The sequence below is a fragment of the Dermacentor albipictus genome, chromosome 1 (genome assembly GCF_038994185.2).
Source record: "Dermacentor albipictus isolate Rhodes 1998 colony chromosome 1, USDA_Dalb.pri_finalv2, whole genome shotgun sequence".
NCBI lineage: Eukaryota > Metazoa > Arthropoda > Arachnida > Ixodida > Ixodidae > Dermacentor > Dermacentor albipictus.
The window spans coordinates 66,873,175-66,894,564 of record NC_091821.1 but is presented as its reverse complement, the minus strand read 5'-3'; the positions used below and the strand labels follow the sequence as shown (position 1 = coordinate 66,894,564).

At 46.7% G+C, this 21,390-nt stretch overlaps 1 protein-coding gene across 1 annotated transcript; it reads right to left on the bottom strand.

The window, feature by feature from the left end:
• Positions 1–6,734: 6,734 nt before the first annotated feature.
• LOC139055210 (beta-1,3-galactosyltransferase 5-like) lies at positions 6,735–20,017 on the bottom strand. Its single transcript, XM_070532738.1, has 5 exons — positions 19,986–20,017; positions 18,966–19,307; positions 14,740–14,984; positions 12,222–12,450; positions 6,735–7,053 (listed from the first exon to the last, which is right to left on the bottom strand). The coding sequence occupies exons 2-5, from the start codon at positions 19,305–19,307 to the stop codon at positions 6,871–6,873; spliced, it is 999 nt and encodes a 332-aa protein (XP_070388839.1). The 5' UTR covers positions 19,986–20,017; the 3' UTR covers positions 6,735–6,870.
• Between the last annotated feature and the right edge of the window lie 1,373 nt (positions 20,018–21,390).

Sequence of the window (21,390 nt, the reverse complement as noted above, 5' to 3'; positions counted from 1 at the left end):
TTTCTCTCTTCGAACACGAAGGGCCATGCCCTATTAGACAATTTACCCGAAGTTACCCCTCTCTTCACATTAAAAGCTCCAAGACGCCGTCGCATAGCGCGCGTCATGGACTTCACGATAGCTTCGCGGCAGCGAGCTGTGCACGCCCGCTCCCGCGGTGGTGGGAAACACACCCGTACGTCTAGACCGTGGTTGAGACAGCTGGTGGTCAGCAGCCACGTTGCTCAGTGGCGTTCTAATGTCCCAGAGCCGTGGAAGATCGCATACTCGATTACACCCTCACGTGTCGGGCGCACTTCGTGCGATAGAACGAAGTCTTTCTGGCGCAAGAGTTGCTAGTCGTTCCACGCGGCAGATTTCTATCAGAACCATAAGGGCCAGCTATAAGCCAGCTGTAAGCCAGCTCCGGCATATTCCCATTTTACAGGGCTGTAGTGTTGCCGACACTGCTGGTTTCAGAGTGTGGATATCTTCGGGCCTTTCTAATGTCCTGCGTATACAGTAAGTCACCTCGTATCCAGCCAGCGCAGCGTTTTCACGGGGCCTAACGTCCGGTCGGTGTGCAAGTGCGTTGTATGATTCACAATTTTCGCGATATATGGTACGTATAAAAGGCTAGTTAGTGAGAAGGCTTTTCCAAGAATGACAAGGTAGTTTACTTCAATCGAAAGAATTGCAAATACGCAGGACGTAATCTAGACAGCATTTTGAAAGCATTTTCGTCATTGTTGACCCCTCTTTCACGATTACTATCGCGCCCCCTCTTTCTCTCCCTTCCCGCTGAAACGTCTCTCACTTCTGCCTTTTCATTTTTTTTTCTTTTTGCCCTGGCTAAGAAATAAATACGTGCGGAGGCCTCTTTATGAGGAGGAGGTAAGGGGCGATGGGGACAAAGCTTTCCTGCACTTCCATCCTCGTCCCAGCGCACACACCAAATTGTCGCTCTTTCTCGCGTCGTGGAACCGTATGGCGTTCTTGTCGCGTTTCGCCGATGGCGAACGAGCGCGCCCACGGCGAGCCGCCCGCTTTCTCTCGAACGGCCGCCGTCGGTATGCGCGGTGGAGGAGAGCACCGGAGCCGGCATCCAACCGGACGTGCGGTATACGCGATGCGGGTGCACATCGGCGCCGTGCGTTACGGCGACGATAGCGCGCGCGCGCGCGCGCGGCGCAAATAGAACGCGTCCTGCGGTGCGGCGGCACGCGGATTCGCGTTACGCCCCGCCGGGCGCGCTTCCTATATGCGCCCACGAAGCACGCGTCGCATCTCCGCACCGAGAGCGCTTCAAGGGTGCCTATCGCCGCCGGCACGGCGGACGCGGCAGCCTTGTTACATACGCTTACGACGCGCGGCAGAGCCGGTGCGAGCGCCGCATGGACGTCACCGCCGAAGCTATTGCGAGAGCGATGGCTGGGAACGCAGAGAACGATGCGTGCCACTGGGCGATGTTGATTCCCCGTATGCTTCCGAAGATTCAAAGTATAGGCCCTTTTTTCTCCGCGTTGCGACAGCCAGAGTGCCTGTGTACCCAGAAAACTTCCGGTCGCATGTTGTTGGCACCCAACTTTGCCATGTTGGCGAAAGCACTTGGTCACGTAGTCGACTGTATGTATTTGTTCTCGATGCGTTCGAAAATATAAGCGCGCCTTGCGCGTCGAGCTCATAAAGCGTATGTAGCTTTCTTGTTCACGTCAAAGGAAAATTCGGTTATCAATATGCGTTTTATCTGTTTAGCGAAATTGGTGCCAGCTTGAGGGTCCCATATATTTGCAGGCTGTCATGCAGTCGACTATAGGCACTTGCTTCTAGAAGCGATCAAATATAAGAAACACGCCTCGTGCTTCGAGCCCATGTATTATAGTGTACGTAGCTGTCTAGTGCCATTCCAATGTGAAATTCCTTTATCAATCTGAGTTTTATATGTTTAGCAAAATCGGTGCCAGATTGCGGGTCCCATTTATTTGCAGGATTTTGCAACTTGGTATGCTTTTAAAGAAAAGCATGATATTTAGTGGGCTGTTGCAAAGGGTACGTGTGTAAACATTAAAGGGGTTTATATATACACATATATAGTCGAGACAGTGCCTGAATCGTAGTTGATATCCAGTGATGTGTCGTCATGGAATTCAACGGGAAAAACGCTGAGTGCGCTGTATTCAACATGTGAGGAGCATAGTAATACGTAACGCTACACGACGTCAGCACCTACTGTACATGATGTTGAGACATCTTGTGTGCCGTTAGGTCCATCTGACGGATATCATTATTATTGGATACCAACACCATTCTTCCTTTCTGATAGCCTGCAATATTTGATAAGGGCACTAAATTGTGGAAGCTCTAGCTGTTAATTGTGGAAGCTGTAGCATCACAAGCGACGCACTAAGATAGAACCCACAGAAATCAGAAGAGAGCAATTTGTAGTACCTGCATCGACTGCATCGCCCTTCCACGCACCTCGACTTCTGCACGCCAGTGACTGTTTCACCGAAAGTTATGGCGGCCTTACTTCCACGTACTCACCGAGGCTCTTCGATACACTGCTGTGTAGGTGTTAGTTTGTGAATTAGCTGTTGTAAGTTCACGCTCAAGTCGTGTTTGATACTGAGCACAGTGTGCGACTATCTCTGAAGAAATGAGCAGCCAATGTGGGTTCATATGTAGCGGCATCGTGGCACCTGCACAGAACATATTGGACGTGCGACAGTGACTGTTTCGCTTCGATGAGCTCTCGCTGGCGACGTTCTTGTTAGCTTCCCATTGCGCCACGTGAAGCAAATAACCCCCTATATGAAGGTGAGATTCTTTAGCCGGCTTCAGAGATAGTATTCCTATTGCTTTCGTATTTTTTGTTATCGGCGGTGGTTGCGACGAAGCGTCTCCGTGGCGCGTAAATAATGTCCGCAGATGCAATGCTGCACGTATGAAGCGAGTAATTAGATATCCTCTGCTTTTAAAATCCCTCTACCACGTTGATAGACACCGCAGCCTTAGTTTCAACCTCATTATAAAAGCGACAAAAACGTGAGTTCATTGAACAGTCTTTTTTTCCTTCGTGTTCCTTTTAAGATACCCGCAACGACGCAAACGATGACGCACATAGCATACGACCATCCGAAGAAAGCTGCCACCAGCCCAGAGCTTGAGCTCTCGCAGTCGAGCGCAAACAAAGGCTACACGACTGACTCATTCCCTGTGCGGCTGGATTGAGAGGCCAAGGAACGACGCCGTCGGGTCATCGTCCGCGGTATAGCACTTATAGCGCTGTACAGTTCTCAACGTCAGCTCGTGCGTCAATTCGATTTCATCATTTTGGAGCTCAAAGAAAAGGAACGTTTTGAGGAAAAAGGTGCGGCTTGATGCGAGTACGGAGAACGCTGCCGAGCAGCTCAGCTGCCTCGGCCAGCGACAAGTGCAACACGTGTGCGCAGCTGTGCATGAAACGGAGTCCTTGGGCGTGCCGCAGCACATGAGGCCAACTCTGTCTGCAGCCAAGCAAGCACAGCTGCAGCGCGTCCGCGCGCGTTCACCATATGCTGCTTCCTGCCGCGGCTACGATGTGGAAAGGCTTTCGAAAAGTGTGCACCGCGCAACCCCTAAAAGATGGGTGCGAATCTAAAACCGCTATCGACTACAACGCACACCGGTGGGACTTAATTAAAGACGGTGCCGTATCGCGTTTATAACGTGCTGCGTGTAGTATAATTATTGTGCACGAGCCGTGTGCATGAGCTTTGTGCATGAGTTTTGTTGCTGTTTCCTTTAAAAATGGCACGTACATCCGCGAGCGGGGATGGACCACGTTTTGAGGCTTTGTTTTTTCCGCATTGTGTACTCTCTACTTGTTTTTTTCTCGCGTCCTCTAAATGCACACAGCCTTTCCTCGACACATACTTATCGGGGCCCGATGCACCGCATCCCACGCACGCGAAAGGCAAGTTATTAATTACCCTTCGATATAAAAGAGGAACCAGGACGCCGTTGTCTTCAGAAATTCTACATTCACCCGTGCAAGGAAGTGACGTGATAAACGATTTCGACCTTATGTTATGTAAGTCCAGCAATTAGAGTTATAAATGAGCCTCACATAACAGGTTATAGGAACGCGGCAAGCGTGCCCACATTTTTCTGCGACCGTTTAGATTATTTTCACTCTCCTCTTTAAAGCGCTGTGTTGTTGTTAAGGTAGAGGCTGTGAACTCTGCGAACATTACAAATTGGCCTTTGTTTTACTAGGAAACAATATACAACGAATGATCCGAGCTCTCTTGTATCGTAGCAGGCGGTTTCATCCGCGATGCATGCTGCTGCCGCTAGACGGGCTAAATGAAGCAAAGACTCAACCTAGGAAGTTTTGTAAACTTCTTCTGTAAACTGTTGTACATCGGACGCCAAAACGGCGTCCGATGTACAACAAAATCTTATAATCGTGTCGTAAGAATGTTTTCATTTATACAGCCGCTAAAATGTTACGCTGCGCTCATACTGGTTTCGCAAAAAGATATTTCTAGAAGTCAAACGAGCCTGTAGTATACGATGGGAAAACGATGCGGGATTTTCTAGGTAAGCCAAGAAGGTAAACCAAGAGGTAAATCAGTACGTTAAAAATAAGTAAATAAAACGGTACAAGTACTGCGCAATAATCGAAAGATATGAGAGTATCTATCTCGCTGAAAGTGCTGACTCATACTACCTTCGGCATTTCTCTTCTTTTGCAGCCATTGGCGTCGAAGCGCTTTGTTCCTTTTGTTCCACTACTCATGTTGCGTGACACTCGGGGAAAGCAACAGCCGCGCACTGCAGGATTGCAGTCGCTGTACCGCTCGCTCTCATCTAGCACTATGGGTGTTTCCGCCGCAACTGGACCTCGGCGGAAAACACTTTGGCCGCAGAGGCGCCAGCTAGGCGCAAGACGGCGGCCACATCAGCGCAGCCATTTCAAGTGGTCGAGGATATCCGAGAATGTGGATTTCACGGCCCGCATCTCGTGGGAACAGTAAATAACGGCGCGCCGAAATGGCAGATATACTATGTGCACTTCTATACCGTGTTTGCCAGCAAACAACAACAACAACTATAATAAAAGAACCACGACCCTTTTAGAGCAGTTGAAACCACCTGTATGTTAGAATGCAACCTCCGAAAGAAGTTTAGTGTTCTTTGTCTTCTTATAACTTGTGGTATTGAACGCGCGAAGGCACCTATACAGATCCGCACGTATTTATAGTGATTATACTTCATAATTATTAACTTTAGGGCCATAGTGTTAATAAAGTATTGTGCAGATCCCACACACTGTGCAACTCGACGTTATGTGAAGCATTCTGCACACAGCTGGCTATGCAGCATTTTGGGGGGTTCCGAAAAACGTTACCAGATTGACCACTGTATTTGTGTAAACCCAGTATTTGCGCGTGGCACAAGAGTATACAGTGAACTAGAGTTAACGCCAGAATGCGTGTGCATGGCAACCGCAGCAAGACAACGATGACGGTAACGACGATTTCATGATTTCTACGAACAATCGAATTGATGTGAACGAGCGGCACAGAGGTGCGAGATGGAAAAGAAGCGCAGATACTAAGTGCTCACTGACCGCACTACGTGGTATCCCTTGGAGGACACGAACAGGTGACTTGACGGCGAAACCGTAGCCTAACCTGGAGCCCGTGTCCTTTTATAGCCATTCGCAAGAGTGGCGTGGTGCAGCTGCCCGCCTTGGCCTAGCCGTGATGACGCTGCCATGGTGGAATTCGATGCAGCGTTGTCGTATACTCGGTCTTGTGAAAGTCCGGCACGAGTTTTGGGAGGAACAAGGAGGCTGCGCGTTACTGTCCGGCGCTCGGAAATGAACGCTCGTGGGAAACTTGCTTTTCAGTCGCTGTTTGAACAGGTGCAGCCACCATCAGCTGTCGAGAGATGCCGGGATCTTCTTACGCGTGCCACCTGGCTCGAGCGCAGACGGCGCGCGGAAATCAGCGGCGAGAGTCCGATTACGAAGCTGGAATGACGATGCAACTGCACCATCACGGCATCACGAACACGTTGGTTGACATGTGAGTTGACAACTTCGTCCCCTCCATTGACAAAAGTTCTTTTCGTGGTAATGTCACGCCTTGCACGCGTGCATGTCATGAATGCGTCTCATTCTTGTGACGTATCTCATGACATTCGTGGGAATCATGTCATGGCTTCACAGACGGACCACGCCATTTATTCCAATCAATTTGCGAGATACATGGCATGACGTGTCATTAACGTCACACATGCACCTCCTGACATGCATATACGGAATATATCTTCTTGAAGAAATGCATGAGATGTCATTCAATCCATTATAGCCATTTCACTTGTGACATTCATGTCATTTCCATTTTCTAAAGGAAAGTTGTATACAAGGATATCCATGACATAAATGAAATGACATGTCATGACGTGATTGTCATGAATGACATGTGACACGAGGTGATTGGCGTCGCGGTCATTTCTTTAACTGGATACGTATCATGATATGTGTGGCGAGAAACACGTGCATGGCATGGCAAGAATGACACGGAATGACATGGAATGACCTCCTCATGCGTATCTTGTCATTAATGTCATGTCCTTCACGTCAGGTACACATTGTACCGTTCGGATGCGGGCCATCTTTCTGGAGCTTGCGTGGCTTCGTGTTAAATTTGGGCAAATAAGTATGGCTGGAGAAAAAAAAAAAAAAGCCCTCGTGTATGGAGATGCGAAGACGAAGAGCGTTTATTCTAGTTTTCTACCGTCACAAAATGTGATGCATCACGTTTAGAGCGCACGACGCTCGACAACCAGAGCGCGCAGCGTGTCACGAACGATGCAGTATGATTGTGATGCGTGGCCTCAGCAAACAGTCCGTTCTCTGGGGGGCGAGCACGCAGTGCTGGAATCGCGCATATAGTGCCACGCCTCCATCATATCCGCAGGTTTCAACTCGTGCGCCGTGATCAGCGTCTTGTATTCGCACGGATTCCGGACCATGCGGCAACACACGAAGCACTCGGAGTGGATCTTATCAACGCCGACCTGATATAAAAAGAGAGATAAAAAAAAAAAGAGAACAGGGGTTTACAGTGCTGATCCGTACAAACAAATTTCCTGCCCGTAAGAAAAAGAAAATATGGGATTTAACAGCCCAAATCGACGCAAAAGGAAATCAACACAATTTAGATCATCCGGGGCTTCTTAAACGTGATCCGAAGCACGGTACACAAGTGTTTCTTTCTTTCTTTTCTTATCTTTCTTCTTTTTTTTTTTTGCATTCCGCGAACATGGGAACGCGACCACCACGGCCCCAAATGAAACTCGCGGCCGTGCGCTTAGGAGGAGAACCTTCATAGCCGTCGCCTCGGCGCGTCATCAGAAAAACGCACACTTGCATAAAAGTTTTTAATGTAGCTGGCGGATGCATTTATTCTTCGCTTCTTTCCGGGTTATCTAGAAGTCTTTGACACAAAGTGCACCTCCAGCAACTTGGCGACAAATATAAATGTTGCCCGTTGTTGATCGAGGAATCTCGGGTCGGTAGGATTTGTCTTTATCACACCACTATCAATCACACCCACCACTCCACGAGTCGGCGTCAGTCAGCAGGGCCAGCCATTTCTTTCGGCTATACGGCCTAATTAACAGCGTCGCCATCACAACTTTCTGACGTCACACGTTTGAGCTTGCACGCAGACATATAGGAGATCGTGACCTCACGGGAATGCGAGCTAGGGAGAAAGGCAAGAAGACAGATGTTTTCTTAAGATCGCTTGGTAATCGCACCGTCCGCGCAGCAGCCATGCCTCCTGGATCAGAAAGTACGAGAGAGTACATTTTCACACAGTTAACAGAAATAATATCTATAGGCATTTATCACTGAGTTGGCGGATACTTGAAGTGGCTATAAGCAGCCACCATTTTCGTGGGTCTTTACTACCGCATAGTTCCAGAAATCGCAGCACACCGTAAACAAATATTTGCCGCCAATAGGGAAGGACAAGATAGCTTTATATTAGTAATTCGACTTTGAAGCTTCCAATATTCCCTTAGTCCAACGATTAGAGTTTTCTTTTTCTCGGCTAAAGGAAGTGCAGCACAGTTGGCAGACGCAAACTAGAAATAATCTGCCAACGAGACAAACGGTTGGCGTACAGCCCTGTATGGCCTGTTGGGCCTTCTCTGTGCGCAGTGGCACGCCATAGTTCCATACGTATAGCCGCGCTTTTGCTAATAAACGCGAAGGACGCCTCTAGACGTGACCTTCATTTCTCTCGGTGCCGCCGTCAGGGCCACTACAATGCGGAAGCTCCAACACTAGTTGTACAGTCTAACGTGTGCAAAATATTGTGACGACCAATCTGCTCTGCATGCAACACACAGGCGTCGCGTAAGTGAATGGGTGCTTTAGTTGGGAGACGTCACCTCGAGTAACAGCGAAAAGTGTTCACATCATGTTCTCGGTGTGATCGGAATATGGCAGTGCTCGGTGAAACACACGTCAGCACTGTCTGCCTATTTCGTCATAATTTCATCGTTTTACATGATGTGTAAGCAAATAACAAACAAGATTTCCCGTTCGCTTATGAATCCCAATAGTTTAATAAAGGCGATTTGCACCACGTTTGCTGCTAACATTTTTTGTTTCTTTCTAACGCTCTCACTAATTACGGAAAATTTAGCACAACCTTCGGAACGATCAAATTGTGGAATAGCGTTCCGTCAACTTTAGAGACTATTTCTTTATTAACATTATACAAAAATTGTCTGAAAAACGTATTATTAAATTCATAAGTTCATGCCTCCGTATTGTTATATTATCGTATCGATGTACTGTCGGCTTGATTAATTCGCCTCTTCTTATATGAATATATTTTCACGTTGCTTGCGCTTTAGCAACTTTACCGTCTTGGTTGCTGTATTGCTACTTAAATTATTATTATTCTGTTACTTTCATCGATGGTCCCCGTACAGTCATTGAATATGGGTCGCTCCTCTGTTTATATGTATGTACGAATTTTCCTTGAAACGTAATAATAAACGTTCATTTATTGATTGATTCGTCGCAGACAACGAAGCCCGCACCCGCCGTGGTTGCTCAGTGGCTATGGTGTTGGGCTGCTGAGCACGAGGTCGCGGGATCGAATCCCGGCCACGGCGGCCGCATTTCGATGGGGGCGAAATGCGAAAACACCCGTGTGCTTAGATTTAGGTGCACGTTAAAGAACCCCAGGTAGTCAAAATTTCCGGAGTCGTCCACTACGGCGTGCCTCATAATCAGAAAGTGGTTTTGGCACGTAAAACCCCAAATATTATTATTATTAACGAAGCCCGAATAAAAGAAAAGTATACCGCCGCTCGACTGCTTGTCATTTCTTGCGGATACCGTTTTCGTTTCCCTTCTACGTTCATCATTGTTTTTCTCCATCATTCAATTCTGCCGAAAGAAGTTACGAGAACATAAACGTTATAATTATTATATGAACGATGTAGAAGGGGATTACGACACACTGGCACGTAGGTGCTGCTAACGTATCCACCACACCACATCACACCAATCGCGCGAGCATGTCCAAGCTTTGACATCACTTTCGAAATATGTCTTTGATCGGTGGTAAGAGTTCTCACAGTTAATCTTCTCTATTGCCTCGGGATGGGATGACCAGTTCCCCTTACTACAAACAGATTTGTACCGGTCGGTTTCGAAGAGTAGCTCGTGAAATTCTTAAGTCGCTTTACTGGTTTGTTTATTTTTAACTTTGTTTCTTTTATGAACTTGTTTGCCTACGAGATTTTTTTTTTCACTTATTTTTTTTTCTCTTTTAAAGCCCAGCTGCATGGTATACTTATGTGTAGTTCAACACCAGTGAGTCATTTATGATGGCCATATCTTCGGTCAGCTTGGACTGGCTCATTCGCTGAGATCCGTAATCTTTATCGGAGTCGAGGAGACAAACCCAAAATTATGATCGTTGGTTATTTCCGTTGCTTCATGCGAAGAAATGCTGGGACGAAAGATGAGCGCTCCGCTTTTTGATTGTTCTCAATAAATGAGTCCTTCTAAGACACGCACAGAAATATGTGATAGAGTTTGTAAATGAAATGAGCCACATTAAAACATGTTTTAAAATGAAATGTTCAAGTTGTTTCGGGCTATGTGCACCCTGCAATATTTCTACATCCCTCGGAAGTTGTCTTGTCCCCCAAAAATAGCCGCCATCTGTATTGCGTGCACTTCTTTTACTTAGCACGAAGTTCATGACCTGAAAGTACCAGAAACCCGAAACATTAAAAGGAAGAAAAAAAAAGATAATAAAAGGAATATGCACTCAACCTAGACGACGATTATTCTGGGAACAAGGTAAGCCCCATAGGGTGCAAATTTCTCTGAGAATGTATTTTTTTTTTTTTTTGGCCGAGGAGCGCCGCTTATTCTGATTTGATTTCATAGGAATGTCCGCTTGTTTGTTTGTTCGGTCTTCAAGCTTCTAAACAACACCGCCTGGAAACATTGAAGTCAGAAGCGGAGGCACTAGTCATAGTGTTTAATATTTAGTCTACAGGGCCTGCACTCTAGCTCTTTAGTGTCTATACGGGAGCTGCAACTATGGCGGTCAAGCCAGCATTGGATTAATGAGAATAGTACGTGGATTTGCCTAAACGCTGCCATTTCTGGCTTGAAACTGCTTTGTGGATTTGCAGATTTATCGTTTTTGGCACAATATTGCGTTATAGATGCAGCGATTCGTGATTATGGCGCATGTGTGCAGAGACTATAGTACAGTTACCCTGTTGTGTTTAAAATATGCTTACAAGATGAACGCTTGTGAATGAAAAAAAAAGATAAAGCGTAGTGATGAAAGCCTCAAGAACATCTGAAATCCGTCTTCTAACCATAGTTCCCATGGTAGCTGAACGATTGTAGCGCGCAGTGTAGTAGTTTTCGCTGGAAACGCTGAGTCACTAGTGATATTTGTCTCGTGAGACATGCGGCTCGCTTAGCTCCGAGCAAATTTCATACCGTGCGCGCGCTGAATCGCGTGGACATAATTTTGCCACGTGTACGGCTCCTCTTTATTGCAACTCCCCCCCTCGCGTCTCGCGGTCACGAATGTAGATTTCCGGAACTACGTGGAAGTGAAGAACGACAAAGCCACCCGCGGTGACGTTCATGCGCCAGTTCGTACAAGGAGCAAACCCTTGCCACGTGCGTACAAGCTAAGGGTTGTATTATCGCATGCATGGAATGAAGAATACTATAATTAGTTAAAATAGTAGGGTTTAATGTCCTGGAATTGAAAAGTGGGTTATCAAGGAGGCTGTACGGGGGGGGATCTCCGGTATAATTTTGACCACCTGAAGTTCGTTAACGTGCGCCCAGTGCACAGAACACGAGCGTTTTTGCATTCCACCCGATCGGAATGCGACCTCGAGCTCAGCAGCGCAGCGCCATAACCACTAGGCTACGAAGCACACTTTGCTATTATAACGAGCTTAATATACGGATGCACTAGGCCGGCGAAAACCGTATAGAAAAGCTGCAGTTGCGTAACTGAAGGTGCGAGGTGATGTCTGAAAATTTTCGTGGTAGGACATTATTAAAAAAAATTAAAAATAAAGGAAGAAAAAAACTAACTCCCGGCAGTGCAGGAGCCACAGATAATGAAGAAAAAAAGAAGCTTAGGGGAAATTAACCAATTTTATATATAATTTAAATGTAGATGATAATTTAATCTCCTGCATTATTATTTGTACAGTTCAACTAAAGAAACAACTAATTTTTATTGAACTATTTCCCTGCCTCCGTTGTGTGTTGGCTTCATATGGTCGTGTATGAAAAATTGAGCCCCTCGGTTTCACTGATTATTCGCTTTCACGCCATGCTATAGTATGTATCGCTTAAATATTTGTCATATATCCTAAGACTTACGCCAGCGTCTCCAAATTTTCTAGCGTTACCCTCTGCAGCGTCTCACGCCAAAAGGCAGGCGCGATAATGGCGCAGGTGAATGGCGTTGACTTCTGTTCACAAGCTTTTCTTTTTTGTTCTTGACACGAGTTAGAAAAGTGCAACAAAAACGCAGAATAAGCTAGTTGGTTCGCACAATGGTGCGCCGATTACACCTGCAATTAGAAAAGCGTCTGGTGCGGCGACGCTGTAGGAAACATTCTTCGACTGACGCATGCGCGGTCGCGCCTGGGCGCACTACCTTTTGGGCCACGAGTCCAGTGATGAAGACGTCTTCGATGTAGAGGAACGGCGTCACCAGGGCCTCCGTGAAGAGGGGTCGCACGGCGTCGCACGACATGACGTAGGCGGTGCCGGAAGCGTACAGAGGCAGGTTGTCGTTGGCGAACACCGACTGGGGCAGGTAGTTCTTGTGCGCCAAGTCGCGTTCGGCGGTTCTGTTCCGTCTCATGTAACTGACCACGAAGGGCCTGCGGAACGTGTCCGGCGGCGCGTTTAGGGCCGATTTACGCTCGAGCCGTCCATCGCCGCAAGCCGCACCGCACGCGTGCGGTCGCGCGAAAGATTGCACGTATCAAACACTTGTGCACAAATTTCCGTTTACAATGTGTGAGGTACACATTGTGCACACAGTGTAAATAGCAATTTGCGCACAAGTGCTGGATACGTGAAACTTCTCGCGCGACCGCACGCGTGCGGTGCGGCTTGCGGCGATGGATGGCTCGAGCGTAAATCGGCCCTTAGACGCCGTGAAAGCCGCAGTGCGGAATCGCTATAGCTGCATGCGCCGACACCAAGCAACGCCTGTTTGTTGCTCCGAGAAAAGCTATTTCGAAGCTGAGGTCCGATCCGGATAAATCAGGTTACGGTATTATGCAGATCACCCATAACGCCCCAGTCGAACTTGGTTTAACTCCGTTTTTCCTAGTCGGCTTCCCGCTGAGTCTCTCAAGTTCGTTTGGCACAGCCGAACTGTCGTTTGGCACAACCGCTATCGTGCGCTGTCGAAATAACGCCCTCTCACTTTGAACCCGCTGGTGTCGGAGCTGATTTCGCTGTGTGGAATCAGCTCAGAAATTGTGTTCAGTGAACAAAAGAAGTCCAAAGGGCCTCTTGTAACGGATTCGACGCGCACTCAGATTGCGAAGAGTGAGAACGTAAAGTCGAGAAAGACAAACCTGTTGCAGTTGCCATTATTCCCAAATATGCATGACCTAACCCCTACAGTCTCTGGACATTTCGATGAAACGGGCGCCTGAGATCAATGTTCGAAACAACTGGGAAGCCTGAATGCAAGAAAGCGGTGCATACATTCACGTATAAGAGAGGGATGCCTAGAGGGCATATCACAAACGGATGTTCGCGAGTCGGGGTGAATGACTTGTGGTACGCCGACCCACCGTTATAAGCTGCTGCCAACGACTTCACGAATGCCGCACTACAATCTACTTCTTCAGAGAATGCCCGGTAGTGACTGTGATCAAGACATCGACCAACAGTTTGTCGACATGTCTTGACTCATTTTTCTTGAGGGAGCCTCGACGAAAATTGATTTTGACGAGTTCGCGCAGTTATCTCAATGAAATTTATATACAGGGTGTTTCAGGGAACACGTTAAAAAAGTTCTTAAAGGTTGCCTGTGACAGATAGCACAATTCTAGTTCATGAGCTGGTCTACTCGAAGAGGCGGACACTACTTGCACAAAAAATTCTTATGCATAATCAACTAATTACGAGAAATTCACTAATTAAGTTTTTAACCAATGACCTTATGGTCCATATTGAAATTTATAAATTATAGCCGTGGAGTTCGCAAGGCGGATCCACTTGGGATGAATTCTCAGGATGACACCATTGACGAGAAATGCGCCGTCAAACTTGCGGTAAAAATGCACTGCCATTGAACTTTCTTAACAAAACGTCGTTTTATGCATTGAAACACAAAACTAACTGGAACGCCAATGCATTTCTTCGCAAAATTCGGGAATTAATCTCTCGAAACTGGTGTCGTCCTGAGAATTCGTTCCAAGTGGATCCGCCTTGCGAATTGTACAGGGCTAGAATTTGTAAATTGCAATATGAGCCATAACTTAATTAGTTAAGAACTTAATTAGTAATATTTGATAATTAGTTAGTTATGCATTTAAATTTTTTTGCAAGTAATGTCCACCTCTTCGAGTAGACCAGCTCATGAACTAGGATTGTGCTATCTGTCACAGGCAACCTTTAAAAAAAATTCAGTGTTCGCTGAAACGCCCGTTATAGCTAGTAAAGCGCCTGCAAAAATAGTGTTTACGGACAATTTTCTTTTTTCGCTTACTGACTCTTTACTGCGGGCCGACTATCAAAAAGACAACAACAACAACAACAACAACAACAACATATTTCCGCCCGAAAGTCCGTCTGGCGCCATTTGCAAATACTTAACAATATAAAAAGAGAACAAGAGAAGCCTTGGTTACCCTAACCTTGGAGGGGGAAAATCAGCCCCGCAGAACTTACACAGTATGCGTGCTATGATCAATCAATCCAGTGCGACATTTGTTCTTTTCGCAGTTTACTTACACCGTTCGACTTTAAAGCGAGCCACGCAGTCATTTAAGGCAAGCTTGCGACTTCGTAGTGTATACGCGCATATGACAACGTAGACAGCAGTTGTGAACTGCGGACAGCTCAGTTTTGCAAGCCAAGACCTAATCGCAAGCGCATCTCGCAGTATTATACGCGAGGAAATTGTGGAGAGAACGAGCGCTGCTTGCCCTGTTCGGCGCTTTCCGTTTCGCAGTGCCAGTAGGAAGCGCACGAGGTTGTCCACGTTGACGAACACGTCGTCGTCAGCCTTCAAGAGGAATTGAGCCCGCGAGCAGTACATGAAGGCCCACTTCAGCAGGAACATGGACTTGAGCGTCAGGTTCCGGTACGTGTCGCGAAAGTTCGCTTGAATGATGTCACCGTAGCGGGCACTCTCGTTGGCCACGCGCTCTTGCAGGATCATTCCGCTGGGCTGCGCGGGTGCTGCCATGAGTGTCGAATGGTGGTCGTATAAGCGTACGAGAATATACGCACGGAGGTTGTTATTTGCTCACGGCGTTTTTCGTCAATTCCTTCGAATTAGTGCCAAATTTTAGCAAACCCTTAGACAATGTTGAAATTAGTGTTCACCATAGCGAGCCGTTAATCGCAAACCGTAAGAGCGTGCATTTAAAAAAAAAAAAAAAGAAGAGAGAGAGAGAGAGAGAGAGAGAGAGAGAGAGAGAGAGAGAGAGAGAGAGAGAGAGAGAGAGAGAGAGAGAGAGAGAGAGATGAGTTCACCCTGGAGCAGCGTTCGAAGCTTTAGTGCGTCGATATCTTTTTTTTTCAGGTAATATCTTTTTCATCATTTCAGGTAATATCTTTTTTTTTTCATCAGGTAACCAGACGCAATGTGATCGTAGCCGAGCTCCCAGCGCTTCTGTCAATCGATCGTAAGAACTGTTTGCCATTGGTTAAGCCGACAGGTTCTGCGAAAATGCACGAGGTCTTTCATGAAAGGAAAAAGTAATCAACTCGGAAGCAGAGCACGAATCCTCTATAAAGGAAATCCATACAAGTTGCTCAGAAAGAAAGGTTTGTATTTGAAGAAAAATTCTTCCTTCTCGGGGATAATGAACCTGATGTTAAATAATAATAAGTCCGCGGATTTCGCGAAGGAACTAGATCATTTTCTTTTCCATTCGTAGTCCTTGTATTCAAGTGATGACATTGTTGTACCATTTTTGTGTGTGTAATCACTGTCCTGCTTGGATTCCATTATTTTGTACTGTAGCCCCTTCTGCATGGGCCTGCTTGGCCTGCAGTATTCCCTAAATAAGTAAATAATAATAATAATAATAATAATAATAATAATAATAATAATAATAATAATAATAATAATAATAATAATAATAATAATAATAGAGCCCTACAATGTTACATGAACAAAGGTTATTTCATTTTTTTATGCAGGCCTCCCTGCTGTACCCGATTAGTGCTCGCTATGATGGACACTAATTTCAACATGAGAGAACTTCAATATATATTATGAAGAAAGAAGGAAGTCCGGAAATTCTCATTATTCGCTTTCTTTTCTCTTTGAGGCGAACAATGTGCAGAGTTGTAAAACCAAAATTCGTGCCTGAAAGCGTTGTTGTAGGCACGAAGATTACAGCTAATTGTACATGCTATAAGCACGTCTTCGCCTGAAATTACTCCCATGCATGTCTGGCAACCACTAATCATTTAACCCATAAGACCTAGCGGAGTAGTCGTTATACTCAAACCTGAATTAATATTATGCAATCTATCTCCTAAATATGCGATATCAGCTAAATGTTGCCAAACGGAAACGTTTGGATGTGGTCTTATTTAGAGAGGCAGAGAGAGTGCCGTATTGATTCGTCATCTAGAAGACTGCAGGCTGACCGGGCACTCACAGCGAATCCTCAATGGCGACCTTGGTTTGAAAGCAAACAATATGGCAGTTTACAGACGCTAAAGATGGGAACCTGCCGGAGAACTTAAGTTAAGGTGGTCGATTATTACCACAAAAACTGTTAAATGCTGTTAGTAGTAGCTTTATAGGAGACGAGAGCCTCGCGATGGGAAGAACTCAAGCTGCTCTATGCGACGATACACTTTAAGGGAAAAGACGGGGAATGCGGGAGATGGAAATTCAAGACGATGAGCAAAACGTGAACAAGGTGAATGCAGGAGCCAACGTTTCGACAAGTGGACTTGTCTTCTTCAAGGTCTTGAAGAAGACAAGTCCACTTGTCGAAACGTTGGCTCCTGCATTCACCTTGTTCACGTTTTGCTCATACACTTTAAGGTGACTTAGCGTACCTGTGCGCTCACTTCACGTTCCTACGTCATCGAGAAACTTGAAAGTTCGAGCGCAACTGTGACCCGGAATGTGGGGCTCATTTTCAATGTTCAGGAGAGGTTGGCCACCGTCGTAATTGGACCTGTTGCTGGTGGAGTTCATCTGAAACTTCAATCTGTCTCGGGCGAAAATCACGGGCTTCCGGTGCTGAAAGAACTGTCAAAGGCTCTGATCGGCGAATACCTTGCAAATGTAGAGAGCATTGGATCATCGAGTTAACTTTTCGAAATATGCGCCACTAATTTCAGCCGATGTTAAGCTTTCCTTTTCTGCATACAAACTGAGCGTATAAAGGTGCGCCATGATACCCGAAAATCTTGAAATATTGCTCGTTTGTCAGTGCTTTAAGAACTTTTGCCGCAATGTCTAGTCGCTCCAGATTTCAGACAAATCTTGTCACATACGCAACTTGTGTCGTTCCATGTTATTGAGAAAATAAAATGAATTTCACAATACAGGTACTCAGTAGGCTGTGTTCCTTAAAAAAATTATAATTGATCCTCTAATTCACAGCCAAAGCTGTTTTTAATTGAGCCTATATAGATGCCTAACGGGAAGTACTTGGTGCCTATATACAGGGTGTTTTACGTACCTTGAGCCAAACATTAAAGATATGCGAATGCCACGCGTAGCTGAACATAAACTAAGGTAATGCTGTTTGCCGTCTCTTGGAGGTACTCACATTATCGCTCCTATATCATTGACACATGCGCTGCAACGAATACAAGGACGCGCATCGTGGTACACTGTGTTATAGTCGCGGCAGATAACTTTCCATGGCAATGAAAGGTAAGCTATAGTACGGAGGCAAACCACATGCAAGTAAGAGCTCTATTAAAAAAAAAGTCCTCCCGTGCTCATCCGCATCAGCTTAAGCTGCAGAAAAAAAGAAGAACGAAACAATTTATTTACATCAAGAAAATAAAACAAAATACACCATCGAGTGTTAATTGTGATTCATATTTTCTGCTTTTCCCTACCGCGTATGGGCAAATGCGAAACCATCACGCGTAGAAGCTACGATGATTCAGTATCATTTCAAAGAAACCAAAAGCAGTGCGAAGTGCGGCCGCTATACTTGGCGCAGTAAGACATATGTGCCCACGTTGTACCGCTGTAGCTTTCCCTTCATCACCACAGGAAGTTGTCCGTGGCTTTATATCCTTCACCTCCTAAAACGAGGCGAGGTTACCGTTGTTAAGTTTTACGGAAATCTTAAAAATTGCCTGCGGCAGGTCGCATAATTCTTGTCCTTGAGCTGTAACATTCGAAGAGGCGGACATTATACTAGCACGAGAAATCGAAACACATATTCAACTAATTAATGAAATCTCGCTCATTATAACCTCCTAATTGTTACTTTACGGCACATATTGCTATTTACGAATCGTAGCCGGTGAGTTTGCAAGGCGTATCCACTTGGAAGGAATTTCCAGAATGACATCAGTTTCGAGATATCATTTCCCCAAGTTTGGGAGGAGATACGTGGGCGTTCCAGTTGATTTCGTGCTTCAATGCATAAAAGAGCGTTTCCTCAAAAAAAGTAAGTGTACCAACAGTTACTATTTAAAGCTAGTGTGATGGCGAATATCTCCAAACTGGTGCCATTCTGCAAATTCATTCCAAGCGGCTACTCGTTGCAAACTCACCGGCTACAATTCCTAAATTGCTATGCCTGCCGTAAAATGAATAATCAAGAAGTTAATTAGTGAATATATGTTAATTAGTTGACCAAGTGTTTCGATTTCTTGTGCAAGTAATAATCCAGCTCAAGGACTAGAATTATGTTATGTGCAATAAGAAAGTTTAGAAAATTCCATAAAACTTAAAAATGATCACGCCTGGAAAGAGGGCGCGACCGACGAAGATGGATCCTGCTATATAGCATTGGCGCTGCTACAGGTTCTCCCTCGGTCTCTTCAGTGTGATTAATCACCGGTCTCCTCACTCCTCCTCCGAGCGCATGCACGTACACACATTCCACCTCAATGCAAACGCTCTTAAGCTCAGTTGTTTGCTCCGGAATCAAGGAACACTGCCAAACAGGCTGCCTAGCGCGGTCGGAGACAGGGCGAGTGCACCGACCGTGTTGTCGTCAAAGCCGATGATGAAGAAGACGCTCGACCCCCTGGCCGCGGCATCGCGGGCCCACGTGTCACGCACAGCGGCGCGCTGCTCGAAGTGATCTACGGCGCTGCACACGACGATGGCCAGGAAGTCGGGACAGCCGGGGCGCGGCAGCGCGGAAAACCGGCCGGGCCCCACCACGATGCGCGTCTCGTCGCGCTGCATGGCGTGCCAGCGCATGTCGCTCACGCAATATCGCACCAGCGCGTAGTTCGCCACGCATACGGCCAGCAGGAACCAAACGGAGGCGACGGTGCGCCTGACGAACCGTTGTACGGGTCGCGACACGGCGCAGGTCATCTGCGCGGACAGCGTCACAGATGTAAGGGTCCCGGAAAAGGAAAACCTTGTTAAGCCCTCGGGCGCCCGCACGTGCAACTTTCCGCTGTTTCTATACTGTAGAGTCATACCTGCGTTTTTGGTTGAGACTATACCGCAAGCGAGTAAAGAACCGGCGCACTGCGGCCCTTCTTGCGCTTTCGAGCGTTCTCACTGGCCAGCGCACGGTTTGGCGACGCTCAGAGCGCGACTCCAGTGAGAGGTTTGTAGCCTTAGCAATTAATACCGGGCACCTTAGGCAGCGCTTCTCAAGGGCCGAATGCACAAATTCATTCATACGAAGGAGGTAGATAGATTCGAACATTGCATTTTGCCCTTGCTGTTAACAGTCGAGATAGTTGACGAAGTCCAACCAGTAAAATTTTTCTCACGTGGCGACAAATTTGTCGCAATGACAGCGTTTACCGTGAGATACATTAAAGGATCTCGCGATAGGCCATATACGATGTGGTAGACGATATGCTTTGCGTTGCTCGGAAAGATGGCATCAAAGGGAGTGTGATGGAGCTCTTGCTCACAGCACTTGGTCGCGCACTTAACAGATGCACTCACTGAAGAAAATAATCTGACATGTATGCAACTGAAGCTAGGTAACCCCCAATAAAAGCCAGGCAAAGGAAAAAACGCAGTCTACTACACCTTACCGCCGGGTGTACCGTCGTCTTTCTCTTCTTCTCACGAGCTTGCCGCTACTTCTTGAGTGACTGCGTTCACATGAGTGGCTCCATATCACCGGGTAGAAGCCCAGCTTCGAGGTTCCTTTTAAGTAGTTGGCGAAAATAATAATAATAAAGAAAGCGAAATATGCTAGGAAACTCGGAGGAGAGAGTTAAAAAGTATCGGCTACCAGGAGCCAGTCTACACGCGCATTCGTGAAGTCGTTCATCATCAACCCAGAAAGCTACACGCTCTCTAATGGTTTTCTAAAATCAACGTGCCTAAAAAGACGCTTACAGACGTCTACTAAGCTCTGCGCGGTGTAGGGGTTGAATGACGGACTTCGGGATGAAAACCAAACTTGGGAGGGTTTATTTTACATTATATACAGGGAGGTGAGACGTCAGGTAACAGTTGTACAGTCATTACGGGCCGGCAGCAACTCGGACGCTGCGGCCCGCGGCAAGAAGTTCGAGAGAGGTCAATCAGGGAATCAGGGAATGCTCCGGTCTCTCTGGAATCCTTCTTTTAAACCCTTCAAGGACTGGAAGTCGCGTCATGTTTGGCCAATGGGAGAGTCCGCTCAGATGACGCCATTTTCAGCCAATGGTAGGCGCCCGTGCGATGGTGTCATACCCGGCGAAGAGAGTCGGCGCTTGGTCCTCCTCTCCTGATCACTTGATCCCCCTGCGATCTTGCTCGCAGACTGGCAATGCGCTTCTTCCAAGGAGGAGAAGGGGAGGGGGGTGCTCATGCTCCATTGTCCTAGGACCCACCTGCTCCCGGTGCTACGGCCGCGCAGCGGTAGCAAATGTCTTCTTCAAAGGCGAAGGGGGACGATTGGGCTCTATTGTCCGAGGACCCCTTCTAATCCCGGCGGCGTACGACCTTGTTGGCACGTGAACTTGTTGGCTCGTGCGCTCCTCTGGAATGTGCTTTCCTGCTTCTGCACTGTGCTGCGATTCGAAGTGGTTTGGGGAACTTGAAGTAGCCTCAGGAAATGGCGCCATATCTAACAGCGGGTGCTCTCTCTCTCCTTTTGCCTTCTCCTTCTATTAATCTCTCATGCCCTCTCTGGTCTGGTTAACACCCGTGTCTTTACTTGCATCTCTTTCGCTCTCTCAGTGAAGTTGTATATAGGCAGTAAGTGAGACAGCGAGGCTCCTTAGTTGGCAAGCTCAGGGCAGCCAGGTATGTATAAAGTTTAAACTTACATGCTTGAAACGAAAGGGCACCCTGGACGAACGCAGTAAAACCTCTCTTGCTGACATAGCGCCTTGCATATCGCTGAAGAGTATAAGCAACCACACTTTATCCGCTATTCGTGTAGAAGATGCAACTTTCATTTCATGCTTTCATGCTTTCAGTCGTCTTGTCTTGGCTAGAC